The sequence below is a fragment of the Vicugna pacos genome, chromosome 32, assembly GCF_048564905.1.
Source record: "Vicugna pacos chromosome 32, VicPac4, whole genome shotgun sequence".
Taxonomy (NCBI): Eukaryota; Metazoa; Chordata; class Mammalia; order Artiodactyla; family Camelidae; genus Vicugna; species Vicugna pacos.
Genome location: NC_133018.1, coordinates 6,219,340 through 6,234,879, shown reverse-complemented (window position 1 = coordinate 6,234,879; position 15,540 = coordinate 6,219,340). Strand labels below are relative to the sequence as shown.

The 15,540-nt window shown below is 57.2% G+C and overlaps 1 protein-coding gene and 1 non-coding gene across 4 annotated transcripts in view; both read right to left on the bottom strand.

The window, feature by feature from the left end:
- Positions 1-3,623: 3,623 nt before the first annotated feature.
- Positions 3,624-15,540, bottom strand: part of AP1B1 (adaptor related protein complex 1 subunit beta 1) — a 43,973-nt gene continuing 32,056 nt past the window's right edge. For 2 of the 3 annotated variants that reach the window (XM_006213534.4, XM_072952800.1), the window contains exons 14-22: positions 14,929-15,130; positions 14,085-14,105; positions 13,322-13,465; positions 9,366-9,511; positions 7,417-7,546; positions 7,047-7,131; positions 6,285-6,371; positions 6,037-6,191; positions 3,624-4,534 (exon numbers count right to left, since the gene is read on the bottom strand). In XM_006213534.4, the coding sequence (XP_006213596.1) occupies positions 4,460-4,534; positions 6,037-6,191; positions 6,285-6,371; positions 7,047-7,131; positions 7,417-7,546; positions 9,366-9,511; positions 13,322-13,465; positions 14,085-14,105; positions 14,929-15,130 (1,045 nt within the window). In that variant the 3' untranslated portion in view covers positions 3,624-4,459. The remainder of the gene's footprint in view (positions 4,535-6,036; positions 6,192-6,284; positions 6,372-7,046; positions 7,132-7,416; positions 7,547-9,365; positions 9,512-13,321; positions 13,466-14,084; positions 14,106-14,928; positions 15,131-15,540) is intronic. The other variant, XM_015247333.3, reaches the window with a different exon arrangement.
- Positions 8,757-8,853, bottom strand: LOC116276637 (small nucleolar RNA SNORD125). Its single transcript, XR_004186123.1, has one exon. It is a non-coding gene; the product is annotated as a small nucleolar RNA SNORD125 (small nucleolar RNA).

Here is a 15,540-nt window from a genome sequence, read left to right as displayed (position 1 = left end):
CATCCCCATGAGGATGTCAATTCTCTGTCAGTTAATATAAACATTTGATTTGATCCAAATAAAAATAACACCATCACTTAAAAATTTAGTTCTAAAGTTCAAATGGGACACAAAGGGTGAAAGAGAGGGCACTATAAATTAAGAAAATACAAAGGTACAATGCTTTAAAAAAAAAAACACAGGGGCCAATGAATACACAAATTCTCTGGTTCAGAACAGAGTCCAGAAAAGCACTCATTTGTGTATGGAAACTGAGTATATGATACCAATGACACTTCAGATCTGTAGGGAAAAGATAAATTATTCAGTAAATGGTCTGGAGACAACAAGGTAACCAACCATCTGGGAAGAGAGGAAGCTGGATCCCTACCTCATCCCTAACATGAAGCCCACGTGGAACAGGCTCCAAATGCAACAGCTAAGACGAGCCAAGTACTGGAAAGAAAGAAGAGATGAAAAGAAGAGAGAAAAGAATTATACAACACAATTTCAGCATGGAAAAGTAAAAACAGTAACAAAACGGGAGAAATAATGACCAACCAGAAAGCCAAGGACCAACAGCCATCTCGCAAGATGGCAGAAACCATGGAGACAGCTCCCAGAGGACAGACAAATGGCTCGGTAACATGCGAACGGAGGTGTGTTTAAAACACAGTCAGATACTGTTTTTTGCCTGTCACTTAAACACGTATCAACATGCTGAGTGTGTGAGGGTGCGGGGGAGCAGGCGTTTCATTCCTGGCCGCTGGGGGTGTAAACTAGAGAATTTTTAGCAGTAGCTATCAAGTGAGGAACACACCTACCTTCGACCCAGCCATTTCCATCTGAGAAATTTATCAACATATGAAAATGAACGTTCTCCGCAGTATCACTTGTACTAACACCACCACCGACACAACTCTGGACATCACGGCAAGGGACGGGTTCATTATGGTGCCTCCACTTGACGGAAAACCACACAGTTGTTACAAAAAGGCACAAGGACGCTCTTGATAATGGATTAATCATGGAAAAGTCTCCAAGATAAAAGTACAGTGCCAATCGGGGCGTGGTCCATGCCACCCTTTGTGTATAAAAAGGGAAAAGACCATATTAGACATTGTTGAGTTTCTTTGGAAGGTAACACTGGTTCCTTTAGGGAGAGGAATGAGAGAGAGGATTATTTCACTTCGATCTCTTTTTGCCTTTTGGATTTTGAACCATGTGAATGCATTACCTTTTCAATACAAGAACAAAATTTTAAAATGTAAAATGCTTCTTTCCACCCTCTGGTCCAGCAATTCCAGGGCTGAATCCTGCAGTTTCATGTGTGTCTACGAGCAAGGATGTCTGTAGGAAGGTATTCGCTGCACCTTTGCTTGGACTCACAGAAGATGGAAACGGCTGGAAAACCCACCTGCAGACACCTGCCCTTCTGCACAAGAGATCCCGAGGTGGGTCTGCTCTACTGATAGGGAAAGCAAAGTGCTGGTAACATCTAGGGTGTGCTGCTATTTATTTAGTAAATACCTCCCTGGATTTGCTTTATACATGCACAGAATTATTTTTGGAAGAAAGCCAAAATGTAACAGAGACCTTTGCCTCTAGGGAGGAAAGCTAAGAACTGGGGAAGTATGGAAGGGGGAGCTTTTAACCTTTGTGTGACTGATCTTACCATGGTCCAGAATCACTCTCTCCATTTAAAAAAAACCAAAGAAACAAGGAGGGGGAGGGTGTAGTTCAAGTGGTAGAGCGCATCTTCAGCACACACAAGGTCCTGGGTTCAATCCCCAGTACCTCTTCTAAAAATAAATAAGCCCAATTACCTCTATCCCCCGTCAAACCCCCCCCAAACCCACAAAACCCCCAAACAAAGCAAACCACTACTTGAAGATAAAAAACGTACAGTGAGGTCACACCGCAGGCCTTGGCACGTGTTGGGTACACAGGGAACCTGTCAGGCCCGTGTTTGGGGGACCCTCCCCAGGAACTGATTGCTGTTGTTGAACTCCCCGACTGGCTGGGAAGACTCAGGACCCTGGAGGATCTTCTGCAAGATGCCAAGGCCCAGAGAGGCATCGGGCGCTGAGACTGGGAGGCCTGAGCACTGAGGACCAGGGAGGCACGTGAGACAGGGTAGGCACATGAGGAGGGTAACTAGGGGGAGGGAGGGGCAGGGAAGCTGAAGGGCACAGACTGGACGTCCCCTGGGGCACTTCTCCTAAAGGCTGGGGCCCCAGGGGCAGCGCCTGGGGCTTGTTTTCCTGATGCAGTGACAAGGGCAGGCCCAGGCTGGGGTTCTTGGGAGTGAGACGGCAGTCACCCTCAGCTGCTCCCTGAGTGCGTGAAGGCGCTGCTGGGTCTCCTCGTGCGGGCACTGTGTGGGTGGTGGTGGGGCGGAATCACGACAGGGTCCCTCCCACAACTACCTGAGGCCCAAGTACAACGAACCCAGGGTGTCCCATGATAGACCAAGGGCCTCTGTCCGACTAGGCCAGCCTTTCTCATCAGCACCTCTTTGTCATCCTGGGAATTTGGTCCTGGGCCTCAGGTCACTGTTATCACGCCCCAGGACAGCTGTCCTACTCTTCAACTCTGGCCCTCGGCAATGGCAGAGTAGGGACAGCAAGTTCCGTGAGATTCCTGGAGGGCTGAACTGACATGCAGCGGGGTGGCCCTGGTGGTGCATTCACAAGGTTGGGTGGGAGCTGGGCCCCAGCAGGTCAGGGGTGGCAGGCAACAGGGCAGGCCAGGGTGAATCCACAGCTGAAGACACTCCAGCTGTGTATGGGGCCTTCTGAGCCGGGGACTTTCAGGGGTTGTGCAGTCAAGGGCCTTGGTTGGTTCTAGACTCTGGGGTTCCGGGGCAGTACGGTGATACACCAGAGGTGACAGGAGGGCCAGGTGTCCCTGCTGATGCCTGTCTTCCAGCCCTGGCAGCTGGGAAGGCGGCAGTATATCTGGTGGGGCAGCTCTGCCAACGGAGCCATGCCCAAGGTCTGCCTGCTCCCCAGGGAACCAGGCCAGTGGCCACATGAGGTATCCTCGGTGGTGGCTGGGGGTGGGCGCCAGCTTAGTCCCCGCACTTGGCAGCCACAGACGCAGGCTGGGGCACAGCCCACCCAGACGAGCCTGGTGCTGGGCCTGCCTGCTACTCCCCCTCCCACAGCTGCCCCAGCGGAGCCCCTCCCCACTGCTCCCAGAGTAGAGGAAAACCAGGTTCTCCAAATCTGCCCTCCCAACATCAAATGGCAAGGTATCGGCTGGGGTGGAGCTAAGGCCAAGGGTGGGAGAGGCGCTGGGAGAGCAGCAGGCCTAGGCAGTCAGTTTTCCAAGGATAGGAGACAGAAAGTCAACAGTGCTTGGGGCAGGGCTGACACAGCTCAAGTCCTTGACCCTGGACCCCAGGGGACCCGGGATCCTGCCCAGAAGAGCCTCAGGACCTGACACATTGGCCAGGGACACGCTTGATGTCATCATTTTATTCACTTTCTCTTTTTGAAAATAAGAGTAAACATACAATATATAGCTCTATTTATATATATTAGACGTCATTCCTGCAGGGCTCAAGAAAACCATCCTCAACCACTTAGAGGCAGTTTTTAATCCCGACATTTGATGGAGGGGGAAAAAAGTGTCCGTGATTGCCAAAAGCAGAATCTTTCTTTATTATTAAACAGCAATAACAGGAAAACCTAATGCTCCATCAGACACAACTGCAACTTGGGAGGCCCGGAGGTGGGTAGCAGACGCTAAGGAGAAACCCCAGACAGGAAGCAGCCCCTTGCCCACGTGCTCCTCCCTCAGGCCTGTCTCTGCTCCGGGAATCCACGGGACACGGAGGAATGTATCCAAGGCAGTGACCATCCTCACGGGCAAGATGGGGAGCGGGTGTGCACGAAACTGCCAGGGGAGTCGGAGCCCGCGCACAGCCCTGGGAGCTTCTGCCTGGAAGTGCAGGTCAGCGCTCGGGAGGGTGGCGGGGGGCAGGCCCCAGGAGCCCCAGACACTGTCAGAGCAGCTCTCCCAGGACCAAGGGGACCCTCCATTCACACCACAACAGCCTGCCAGGGCCCATCCCACAAGAGGGGTGGGGGTGGGGGGCCTATAACACCAACCCAACAGAGGCTGCAGGGGGCTTCCCAGGCTGCACGCTCATCCTCAGGCACTGGCAAAAGCAAGAGAAGAACCTGGGTCTCCCCGTCCAGCTCCTGCTGCAGCTCTGGCTCTGGCTACTTTGGTCCCCTCCTCACCTGACCCCCAACGTCAGCAGCAATGGAAAGAGGAGAGTCCCAAGCACAGGAGGACACTGAGGTTTCACTCTAGGAGGGCTGCTGCCCCACCCCGAGGACCCAGGTGGGTCCTGCAGTCAGGACCAGGGGCCTTGCCCCGCCCCTCTCGGGAGAAGGAGGTGCTGCCACCTCCCAGTGGGCTCCTGGACAAGGCTGGCAGAAGGCGGGGGCGGATGCTGGACGGGACCTCAGTTCTTGAGGATGGTCTCGTAGGCCTGGTACACATGCTGTGACACCTCTGGTGCTCGACACTTCAGAGACAGCTGCAGGGAGAGTGGGTGGGGGGACAGGGTGCGCTCATTCCCGGGGCTCCTCCCCGAGGCTGAACACTGAGGGAGGGAAGAGAAGGCAGAAACCAGATGGGAGAGTGTGGTGCGCACATGTGGCCTGGTGGCAGCCGCGCGGCTAGGGCAGATGTGCAGTAAAGGAGAGGGGGCGGCCACCTCAGCCAGCCCGGCGCCGACCAAAAATACCCGCAGCCCACACACCCGCTGTCCGCCAGCCATCACGGCACCCAGCAAGCAGCGTGAATCACAAGTGGAGGCTGCAGGCAGTGCCAGCCCCACCCTGTAGGCTGCTGGGCCCCCACGGCCCAGGGAGGGCGAGGTCCCTGAGGAGGTACGGGGGCCCGGGGGTGGGACAGTGTGGGCGCCAGGGGTTCTTTCTGATTTCCTGCACTGAAAGCAGGCACATCAGACTTGGCTCATCTCTAACTGCAGTAAGAGCCCAGAGAGCACAGGCAGGAGAGACAAGTGCCAAAATCACTGCAATTTTGGCAGAAGGGATGCGATCAAGAAGGGGGAAGGGCACGTGGCACTCCAGAAGCCAGGGCCCCTGGCCTCTGGAGGCCTCTGTGCACTGTGTGTGGGAAGTCGGGCACCAGCACCTCAACTGGGGCCACCAAGGGGGTCGGCAGGGGCAGTTTGTCCTCTGGCCTGCAGCCTGCGTGCGTGTCTGCCCAGCTCTGGGGAGCAGCAGGGGGAGGTAAGGCCAGGAGAGCCAGGCCAGGAGACAGGTGTGCAAGGTGTGGCCAGGGAGGGTGGAGGGGAAGAGGAAGAGAAAAGCAGTCCGCTAACCTCCAAGTCCTGCATCACGGGCACCAGCAGGGAAGGTGGACATGCAGCAACCAAACACAGGGAGACGGAAATTACCACCACTGGAGCCTCTGCCGCAGCCCCACCCAACCGCGGGGCCTGCGCACCCTGGCCACCAGCATGGCCGGGGAGCAGCGTCCGGAGGCTCATGCCTGCCCAAGACTTGGCTCAGGTGCAGGCTGAAGCAAAGCCTGGGCTCTCTGGGCCTGGGAGAGCAGCACGGCCTTAGGGACAAGCACATGCTCTGCAGAAGCCACGTCCTGACCGGGGTTAGACAAGCTGCTCAGAACCCGCGTCCTCCAGGGAGGGCGCTCAGGCAGGGAGGAGTGGGAGGCGCGGGGGCCCAGCAGGGCCACTTCCCAGTCAGGCAGGCCTCTGGTCAACTGTGTCACCCCACAGAGCCCAATTTTACAGAATCTTCTAGTCCAACTCACTGTTCTGAGATTCAATTTGGTGTCTTATCTGGATAACTTCATGGGATTGTGCTGGAAGCTTTCTAAGATCAGATTTCTGGTGTGCATTCATACTAGGCTCAAAAGGACCCCAGTCCAACTGGGCTAGAGTGTTCCCCTCAGAGCTAACCCCTGGCCTGGTAAGGAGGGGGCAGGAGAGGCTGCCCAGGACAGGAAGGCAGAGGCCCCAGGGTGGGCAGTCAGGAGTAGGGGCCTCACCGTGAAGCTGGGGTTGCCGGGCTGGACGCGCAGCTCCGCCAGCACCCAGATGCCGTTGGTCAGCTTGAGGGACTGGTAGAGCATGTCCTGGCCCTCCACGTTCCTCTTGGCAACTGTGAAGATGTTGCTGCTCTGCAGCCTGCTGCTGACAGCCTCTGCGGGTCAGAAGGCCCCCCAGTCAGTGATGAGAGAGGCCTGGGGTACAGGTGAGGGGCAGAGTGGACTGGGGGCAGGCTCGGGAGTCCTACCGGCATTCAGGGGGCAGTCTCTGATCTGGAACTGGGCTTCATTCTCGTTGGGAATGTCCTTCCACGTGGCCAGGAACATTTGCCGGTCTGGAGTGGGTAAAGGTGTGACCGCGATGAACCTGTGGCCCGGCTCGGTAACCCTCAGCAGAAGTGGGTCGGGGGTGGTGTCACCTTGCAGCTGAGGACAGAACTAGCTCTGCCATGGTCCCTCCCGCTTCCCTGAGCAAAGCCTGAGCCCTAGGAGGGTGGCCAGCGGTGCTGTTCCCAAAAGACCCCAGCTTCCCACCTCTGAGCCTTAGCTCTCTCCCCACCACCACCCACATCCACCCTCCTCCTGCTCTGGCCCCAGGCAGCCTGCTCATGAGTCAGTCTGCTTTACAGGGCTTCTGTGGGGACAGAGATGATGTGGGCAGGAGTGAGCCCTCTGGGCGTCGGGTGTCTTCTCAAGGGTTCCAGCCGGGGCATAGAGGATGGGCATCAGGTGTGAGGCATGGCCTGGGTTCCCTGCCTCGGAGGGGCCTGTGAGATGACTGTCTAGAGGCTGCAGGCAAGGCTGAGGGGCAGAGCAGAACCCAGGATGAGACAGCTCCCACATGGCATGGCCACCGGTGGGCAGAGCTGGCCAGACAAGACCCCGGGGGCCCCGGTGAGGGTATGACCCTCACTCCAGGCTCTGCAGGGGAGCCAGTGATTATGGACTCCATCATGGGGCAAAACCAATCCATCCATTCTAGGGACCCCAAGGGCGCCCTCATGACTCACCCATCTTCCCGTCCTCCACAAAGAGGATGTGCAGCGGGTACAAGGTGCTGAAGTAGAAGACGTCAATGTTGTTCTTTACGGCCACCTAGGAATAAGGGGGTCCCCAGTTAGCCCCTGATGCTCAGCACCACGTGTGAGGCCCCAGGAAGCACCTGTCCCCTGTGAGCCCACTGGAGCCAGTTCCCTCACGCAGCTTCCCTGGTAGCCACGACCCTCCACCCCCGTAACCTGGCCTCCCCTGCCAGGTCTGTGTCCAAGAGTGCGACTCCACAGCCCAGCCCAGCCCAGCCAGGCCCCAGACTGCTCCCCAAGGCTCCTCCTCAGGGCAGACCGTTAAGGACTGTGGTGCTTGGTCTTGCCCGGAACACACCTGCAGGTTGTTCAGAGGCTCCATCTTCATGACCGAGCCCACCGTGTTGAGAGGCAGGGAGATCTCCACAGTCTGGTTGGGGCTGAGCGGTGCATGGACCTGGAGGGGGGCGGCGGGGGCCAGGCCAAAGCTGGGGAGAGAGAAGCCCCCGTGGGGACGGCAGGGGAGCAGATGCTGACACAGGACAGGTGGGCTCTGGAGCCTGGGCAGCAGCTGGCAGCAAGCCTCTCCAGTAAGCTGGCCTCATCCTAGGCCTTGACCCAGGCCAGGAGGACAAGCTCCTAACCCTCCCTCCACCCCTCAGCGGCCACATGGACAGAAAGTCAGCCCTGGGCTGGCTGCAGGCCTAAAGCCCATCTCTGCTCCTCTGTGTCCTCTGGGTGGCTCAGGCTAGTGCGGCCCAGCCCTGACCTGCCCTCTAGGAGCTCCACGTAATACCAGGGGTCTATAAGCTTCTTCTAACTTGTAAGCTCAGTGACCACTCAAGACTTGGGAGCAAACCCCCACCTCCCAGGAGGGATCCGACCGTCCCAAGCGAGATGCCGGTTTTACTGACTAGGCCAGAGCAGATCATAAGATGACCACAGAGAGATTCAGGAAGCCCTAGTTCTCGGTAAAGCAGCAGGTGGACACATCAGAAAACTGCCCAAGAGGGTGTGGGTGAGAGACACCCCAGCCACAGGCTCTGGGAAGGTTAAGTCTCTACAGTATTGACTGAGACCATGAACTGGGCGTTCACTGGGCCCAGGCTGGGCATTTGATATTAGAATAGTTCCTATCATCATAAAAATAGCAGGAGGTATACAATCTCCCACCATCCAGGACACGGAGACTCAGGGAGGGGCAGGCCTATGCCCAGACTCTACAGGGTAAGTGGCACCGCTGAGATTCAGCACTTGAGCTGCCTGACCCCAGCCTGTGCTCTGTCCATGACAGCGATCAGGCCTGCCTGGGACACAGCAGGAGATGACCTGCTGTGGGGGTGGGGGAACCCCAGGCCATCATGGTGGCCCAGTGCCCCAGGCTTTCCTGGGAGCTCTACCACTGCCCACTGTGACCTTGGGCAAGGCATTTGCCCTCTCTGAGCCCAGGTGTCATCACCTACTAAAAGGGAGGTAATAGCATCGACCTCACTGGGTTGTCAAGGTCTCAGCACAGGGCCTGGTACCCAGACAGTTTTCAACACACAGTAAGTTTGTTATGAGCGATAATCAGGACCACCCCTTGGAGCCTGGAGTGTTTTGTGGCTTCTAGGGTCACCTGAGGGTAAGTAGCAGAGCTGCCACCACCCTCCCGGGTCTGACAGAGGGTCGGGAACCACTAGCCCACAGGCTCTCCCTGAGGAAGCAGCCCCTTCAGTCAACTTCTTAGAGGCTCAGTTTGCTCATCACTAGAGCCGCTCAGGAAGAAGGATCATCAGGAGAGGCTGCTTAGGTTCCCCAGAGCCCTGACCTAGCTGGCCTGGTCCACGAAGACCCTGGGTGCCAAGCAGGAGACCTTCCCCACGACCCCGGGAGCCTGGAGCAGCCACCACTCCCAGGGGCCCTGCCTGACGGTTTAATCCTGTCATGTAGGGGAGGCTGGCAGGCGGGCCTGCTCCACATCAGCCTTCTCGGAGCTGATGCGAGCCACTCAGGCCTGCAGAGGAGGCTCTGAGCTCCTGGCATGTGGGGTGCTTACTAAAGGCAGGCTCCTAAGCTGGAGCTGGGGATTTTGTCAGTAAAATACCCCTCTGGGCACTGGGGGAAGGCAAAAATAAAGGTACTCTGTTGTCCACATAAAGAGGTCATGGGGGTGCGGAGGGTATCACTGCTTTAGAGAATTTTGACCTGAGATGTGGTTGCGAGGAACATTCTTCATGAGAAAAGAGGTACTGGGCCCCGGGAGCCCTCAGCCCCTGCCTGCTCTCACTGGCGTGGGCTCCAGACAGGAAGCCTCGGGGAGCTCACCTGTTGCGGTTGAACTGGATGGCGAAGTCGGTCATGACCTGCAAGGCTTTGTTGGTCAGCTGTAGGTCCATGGAGATGGAGCCCACCTGGCGAGTGAAGGTGCCCGAGATCTCCAACCCCTTGGCCTTCATAGCCGGGAGCCAGACCTGCAGAGAAAACAATGGGACAGGGGTGGTGTTCATCATGTCCCAAAACTCGACAGCCCACCTGAGAGTCCCTCCCCTGCCCCCTTCTTCTTCCACCTAAAAGGGCCTCTCGGGTCGACCACATCTGCCTTTACCATTAGGGGATGACTGTGTGACTCCCGGGAAGCGAGGGAGGACTCTGCATGGCCCGCCCAGGGCCCCCACCCCCGTGTGGCTGGAGCAGCGCTGGGTAGGGAGGCGCCTGGCGTGCCCGAGGGCTGACCTGAGTCTCCGGAGGTCAAAAAAGGAACACTCAGAAGTAGGGCGGAGGGAGGCGATGAGACAAGTGGGCCCCTGCCAGCCTCCTGACGAGCCAAGGAGAGTCGAGAGCCCAACGGCACCCTGGGCCTCAGCCAGAGCCTGAGGCCTCCCTGGCTGCCACAGCCTGTCCTTCCTCACAGAAGGCAGGGCTGGCCTTTTAACTGCACAAACTGGCCTGGCCGAGGACAGTACCTAAGGGGACCCCTCACCTGGCAGGCCTTCTGCTGTGTGCTTTGCTGCCCTTGTCATTTGAGTCTCAGCCCAAGAGCCACCTCCTCTGGGAAGCCCGTCCCCAGGCCCCTTCCCTGGGCTCCCACCTCAACGACGTTTCGGCAGATACACGGTCTCCTCTGTGCCCAGACAGCTCTTTGAGGGAAGGGCTCTGCTTTTCTGTCCCTGGATCCCTGCTCAGAGCTTGGTGTGGGACTGGTATTCAGGAATGTTTGCTGAGCGAACAGCATGAGTTAGAGCCCTGCCCACAAGAGACACCCACGGGGCATCATCCTGCGGATGCGAAATGCCTCTCAGGCTGTCATTCTCACCTGGACGGTTTGCAGGCCCTCTCTGGTCAAAATTCTCAGGCCCCCAACGGCTTCACCAGGGTGCCCCCTGTCAGTGAACATGCCACTGTCTCTCAAGTTGCCCATGTCAGGAACCAGAGCATCTGGGCACCAGTCTTCAGCCCACCTGGACCCCCACACCACAATCACATAGCCCTGGTCCTGTCAACGCCACCTCCTCCCACCTGCCACCAAATCCGCCGCTCTCCCCTCTCCACAGGCGCCACCATCAGAGCTTCCCAGGTGAGAAGGCAGCTACCCATGCAGCTGCCCAATTCTTCTGCCCCAAATTTCCACAGTAGCGAAAGCCATCTTTTAAAACGCAAATCTGATCATGGTGCCTTTAACTCGCCCACCCCCAATCCTGCAAAGCTTCCACTGCCCATGGCCTCCTGGCCTGGTGCCCTGCCCTCCCCAGGCTCAGTGTGAACCAGCTCCTCTGGCCCCCTCTCATACACTGTTCCCTCTGCTGGGAAAGGACTTCCCCACCCTCACCCCGTCACACTTGGTAACCCTGATCATCCTTGGCTTCCCCCAGACAAATCTATGAGGGCAGAATCTCATGGCCTTAGTTCTGAGCCGTGACTTGGCACACAGACAGCACTCAGGCTCCCACGGTGACGTCCCTGCTCCCCGCCCCTCCACCAGGCTTCCTTTCCCAGGTTCTTGCAGAACTGGCTCTTTCTGGCACTGTGACCATCATGACTGCTGAAGATGGGGACCTTGACTCTCTCAGTCACTGAAGGTTTATAGAGTCTAGAACTGTCAGCACCTGCTGGCCCAGATGCTTGAGGAACTCCAAGTTCTTATACAGAGAGCCTCATCCAACCTCCACCAGGGGGATGGAGAATGACAGGTGGGTGGGGAATACTCTTGCAACAAATGATCAGAGGTAGTCACTGCACCATGAGGAAAATGTGGCCCACACAACTACTGCTTCTGGAGACACCCACATCCCAGAACTCTCCTGTAACTACAGTAGCGGGAGACAGTCCTGTCCATGTTGCAAGGACTCCTCCTCCAGGCAGCATGCCCTGATTACTCCTAACCTGGCGATCCCCTCACCGCTTCCAGTCAGTACACTCATCTGGCCCTCCACTAAGACAAAGCAGGGATATACCTGTTAAAATACACACAAGCAGAAGGCCAGCTGATTCTGACAACCCACGACATTAAGGCAGGCTCATGGAGGTTCTCAAACACTTTGAGAGGTGATCACGTAAGGGTCAGGGGCAGAGGCATTGGTGCCACAGTCCTACATTCAGTTCCAGACTCTGTCACTTACCAGCCACGTGACCTTAGGCAAAAGCACTCAGTTTTCTTAACTGCAACAGCACCATAAGCTGCTGGGAGAACTTGGTGGGAAGGTGGCTGTGCCTGGCCCTTGCAGTCGCTGGCACAGAAGTTGTGGCTGCAAGCACTAGACTCGCCATCTGCTGGGTGCCCCTCAGGCCCAGATCCTGCCAGGAGGCCTGCCCGGGGGCTTGGGCTACTACCACTGCAGGGGTAGCAGGCACACCCGGGGAGGCTAGGCCAGGGCAGGTGCTGGCTCACAGCTCCCCAGTCATGAGGGAGATGTCACTGTGCTCCTGAAGCCCCGCTGTGTCCTGCTCTGGGGAGGGGACCGCAGAAGAGAGGGAGGCTCACTCTGGTTGGGAATGAAGAGGCAGATGTGGGGTCTGACCCGAGGGTTTGCGAGGGGATCAGGCAGCTTGCTCAATGCTGAGGACACAGCCTACGCTGTGCTATCTTTTGTGCCAGGCCTGCGTGCTCTCACACCCTGGACTCAGCCTCCCTTCCTTTGCCCCGCCCCACCCAGCAAACAGCACTCCTCTTGCCCACTGCTCAAACCAGAAGCCCCTCCCCACCAGCCCTACATCCTGCCCTTCCTACCTCCAGTCCAGCCTCTTATCTCCATCCCTTAAAATCCCTTCCTTCTTTCCTTCTCAGGGCTGCCATCAGCCCTCGTTAGGGGAGAAGGGGTGCTGCCCTGGGTGGCCCAATGGGCAATGAGGGGCATCTTCACGCAGCCCAGTGTGGGGAAGGCACTGCATTTAGCCAGCCAGGGTCAGGGATGCTGGACATGCTGTCTTGGGGACAACAGTCTTCACAATGAGCCACTGTCCTGTAGCCCTTGAGTATCTTCTGCATAGTTTCAACATGCCCTGAAATTTCCAGGAAACTAAAGATAGTGAAAATCAAGCAAAGCCTATTCTTTGTTTTGTTTGGAACGTTACTGGGAGTCAGTCACCATTTCAGAAACTAATGGCACCTCTGGCCACACCACTCCTGACACCCGAGCCACAAACGCTCCCTGTAGCTGTGGCATCAAAGTGACTCTGCACTTCTGCCCACACCCGACAACGTCATCAGGTCTTCTGGGGTGGGCGGGCCCAAGCCTTCACAGCACTGAAATACATAATTCTAGTCTCTTTCTTTTATGTCTCCTTTACGCAGTGACAGCATCTTATCATTTTTGAAATTATATGTGTAGGTAGGATACATAGTCCACACATCTTATTTAATAGGAAAGGAGAGGGTGTTATAAAATGCTTATTACCAATAAGGGGCATTGGGTCAGACAGCACCGAGAACCACTGACCCAACTAGCTGAGACTTCCACCAGTTTTCTGGAAGGTGCAGGCTCTCTCTCAACCCAGGCCTGGAGCCCTCTCCCCATTTCTGCCTCACTAATTTTGACTTCAGCAGGCCTGAGCTTCAGTGACAGCCCCTCTGGGAAGCCTTCCTCAGGCCCCCACTCCTGACTCAGCACTCCTTCCCTGGGCTCCCACAGCCTGTGCCGCCCTCGGCATCGCACTGGCCAACAGCTGCTCCAGGAGCCCGTCCCCGCCGGCCTGAGCCGACTCCCCAGGGTGGGCCACTTAAGGAGCCCACATGTCAGCCTCTAACTTCTCTCTGCTCCTGCCACGAGAGGAGCCATAGTACTTACTGCTTTGGGAGCCACATATGATCCTGACAAGGTGCCCACGCCACTGGTCAAGTCAAAGAGGTCACTCAGGCCACTGCCCATGGGTGCTCCTAAGTTGGCTGGTACTGTTGCTGCTGGGGGTGCCACGAAGTTGGGGGCCCCGATCTGGAAAGGAAGGGGAAAGCATCAGAGGCAGATAGCAAAGGCAGGGACATTAGGGGCCTGGGATGAGTATGGCCACCTGGCCCTCTAGAAAATGGGTAGGGCAGAAGGGGGTACCACAGGGCTGCATTCATATTAACTTTAAGTCGCAGAAACAAGACAGAGTGGGGTGGGTGGAGAGGAGAGACTGAGCCCTCCTGTACCCTGCAGGCCTCGAGCCTTTGGGGTGACCTCTGGGAAAGGGCTGGTGACACCCACAAACTAACATTCAGCCCACAGATAAAAGGGGTACCTGAGACACTGCTTGGAAGGGTTATGCTCAGCAGACTGGAGCATGCCCTCCAGGATGTCAGAGATGGGCGTGGGGACTGAGAGGGCCGGCAAGCCTCAGGATGACAAGGCAACTTTGTCATAGGGTAGTGAGGACAGGGTGAGGAATTAATGGATATGGGGGCCCGGTGGCAGCTGGACGCCAGGCAGTCAAAGCAGAGGCTTCCAGGACACTGGACAGAGGCCAGGGCTAGCAGGGAGGGACTGCGTTGACATAACCCGACCCTTGGGATATTGGGTGGGGGATTAGGAGCAGGGCCGAAGGCTTGGTGACACAAGGGTTGAACCGTACCCCTTCAGGCTCATCCCCCATCTCCAAGCAGAAGCAGGCAGGGTGAAGAGAACAGGCAGCCACATGCAGAGAGAAAAGTCAAGAAAGAAGACACAGAGAGATAAGAGAGGGAAAGAGGGAAAAGATTAGTCACTGCTGCTCCACCCAAAAGGGGCCTGGAGCAAGGCTGTGTGGGGCCAGAGGGGCCCAGACCGTCTGTCTCTGTGTAGGACTCTACCCCCGGGCCTCACTCAACCATCTCTGTCCTGTGTCAAAGCCCTTCCTACCCTTTTCTGTGCTGCAGCCTTGGAGACCTGAGCCAGGCATGGCCAAGTGACAAGGGACCTGCTGCCTCCTCCACCTGGCTCTACTGGCTGCCCGAAGAAGTCCCAGGGCAACACCCAGGCTAGTCTTACCACCCCCTTCACAGGGGAGGAGAGACTGGCTCTGATCTCTCATGAGCCCCTCAGACCTGCTGGGCTGCAGCCTCCCACCGCTGCAGGGTGCGGGGCGAGTGGACACAGGTACGGCTCTTCCAGCCTTACAGGGCCAAGGTGCCTGTGGGGCTGGACTTGGGGGAAGAGGGTAGGACAGGCCCTACCCTGTCCCAGGTCTCTTGTGCTTCAGCAGCCAGGCAAGGGGCTAAATCCTGTGTCTGCCACTTAGCAGCTGTGTGCTCTTAAAGGGAAGGACATGACCCCTATAAGCTGCAGCGTCTCACCTACATGTAGAGAGCTACATGACCACATCGAAGGCAAATGTACCTGAAACCCATGGTTGACGTCTGGCAGAGAGGGTGTTCAATGATCGCTCGCTCCTCTGAAGACTATTATCAACCTCACCCAGAGGGGGCCCCGGGACGTACCAGGCTATCTAGGCCACCGCCAAGAAGGTCCACAGCTCCCATCTGGACCGAGGAGGTGGCCAGGGGTGGGCCACTCACTGGCGGGCCGAGGTCCAGGTTGAGGAGGTCGCCCAGCAGGTCACCCTGGGTGGGGATGACATCCAGCTGCTCACCAGGGGGCGCTCCAGCAGGGGCTGTCTCAGGGCTCTCTGTGCTCTCACTCCTGCCAGGACACGGGGGAGAGGTTCAGCAGGGTAGGGGGTCATGCTGTCTCAGGGAGGCCAGAGTTCCCAGTCTCCAGGATCCACCCCCAGGACAGGCACCTGGTCTCCTCACTGTCCCAGAAGTCTATGTCCCCCTTCCTCCCTACTTCCCCGCCTGATTCATCTTTTCGGCTCTCCAAGAGCCAGCTTCAAGGGCTGAGTGAAGGGAGAGCCGTCTGTATTCCCAGCACTCAGCCCACGCTAAAGAGAAGGCTGGATGCTGGTCCCTGGAGGCCTGGACAACCAGGCCAATGACCCCGAGAGTGGCAGGAGGAAGACGTGAAGAACAGGGCTCTAGAATCAGACAGAATGGGGCCTGAGCCCAGCTCTGCTGCACCGGACACCGATGCTCTCCATGCCTGTTGTCCCC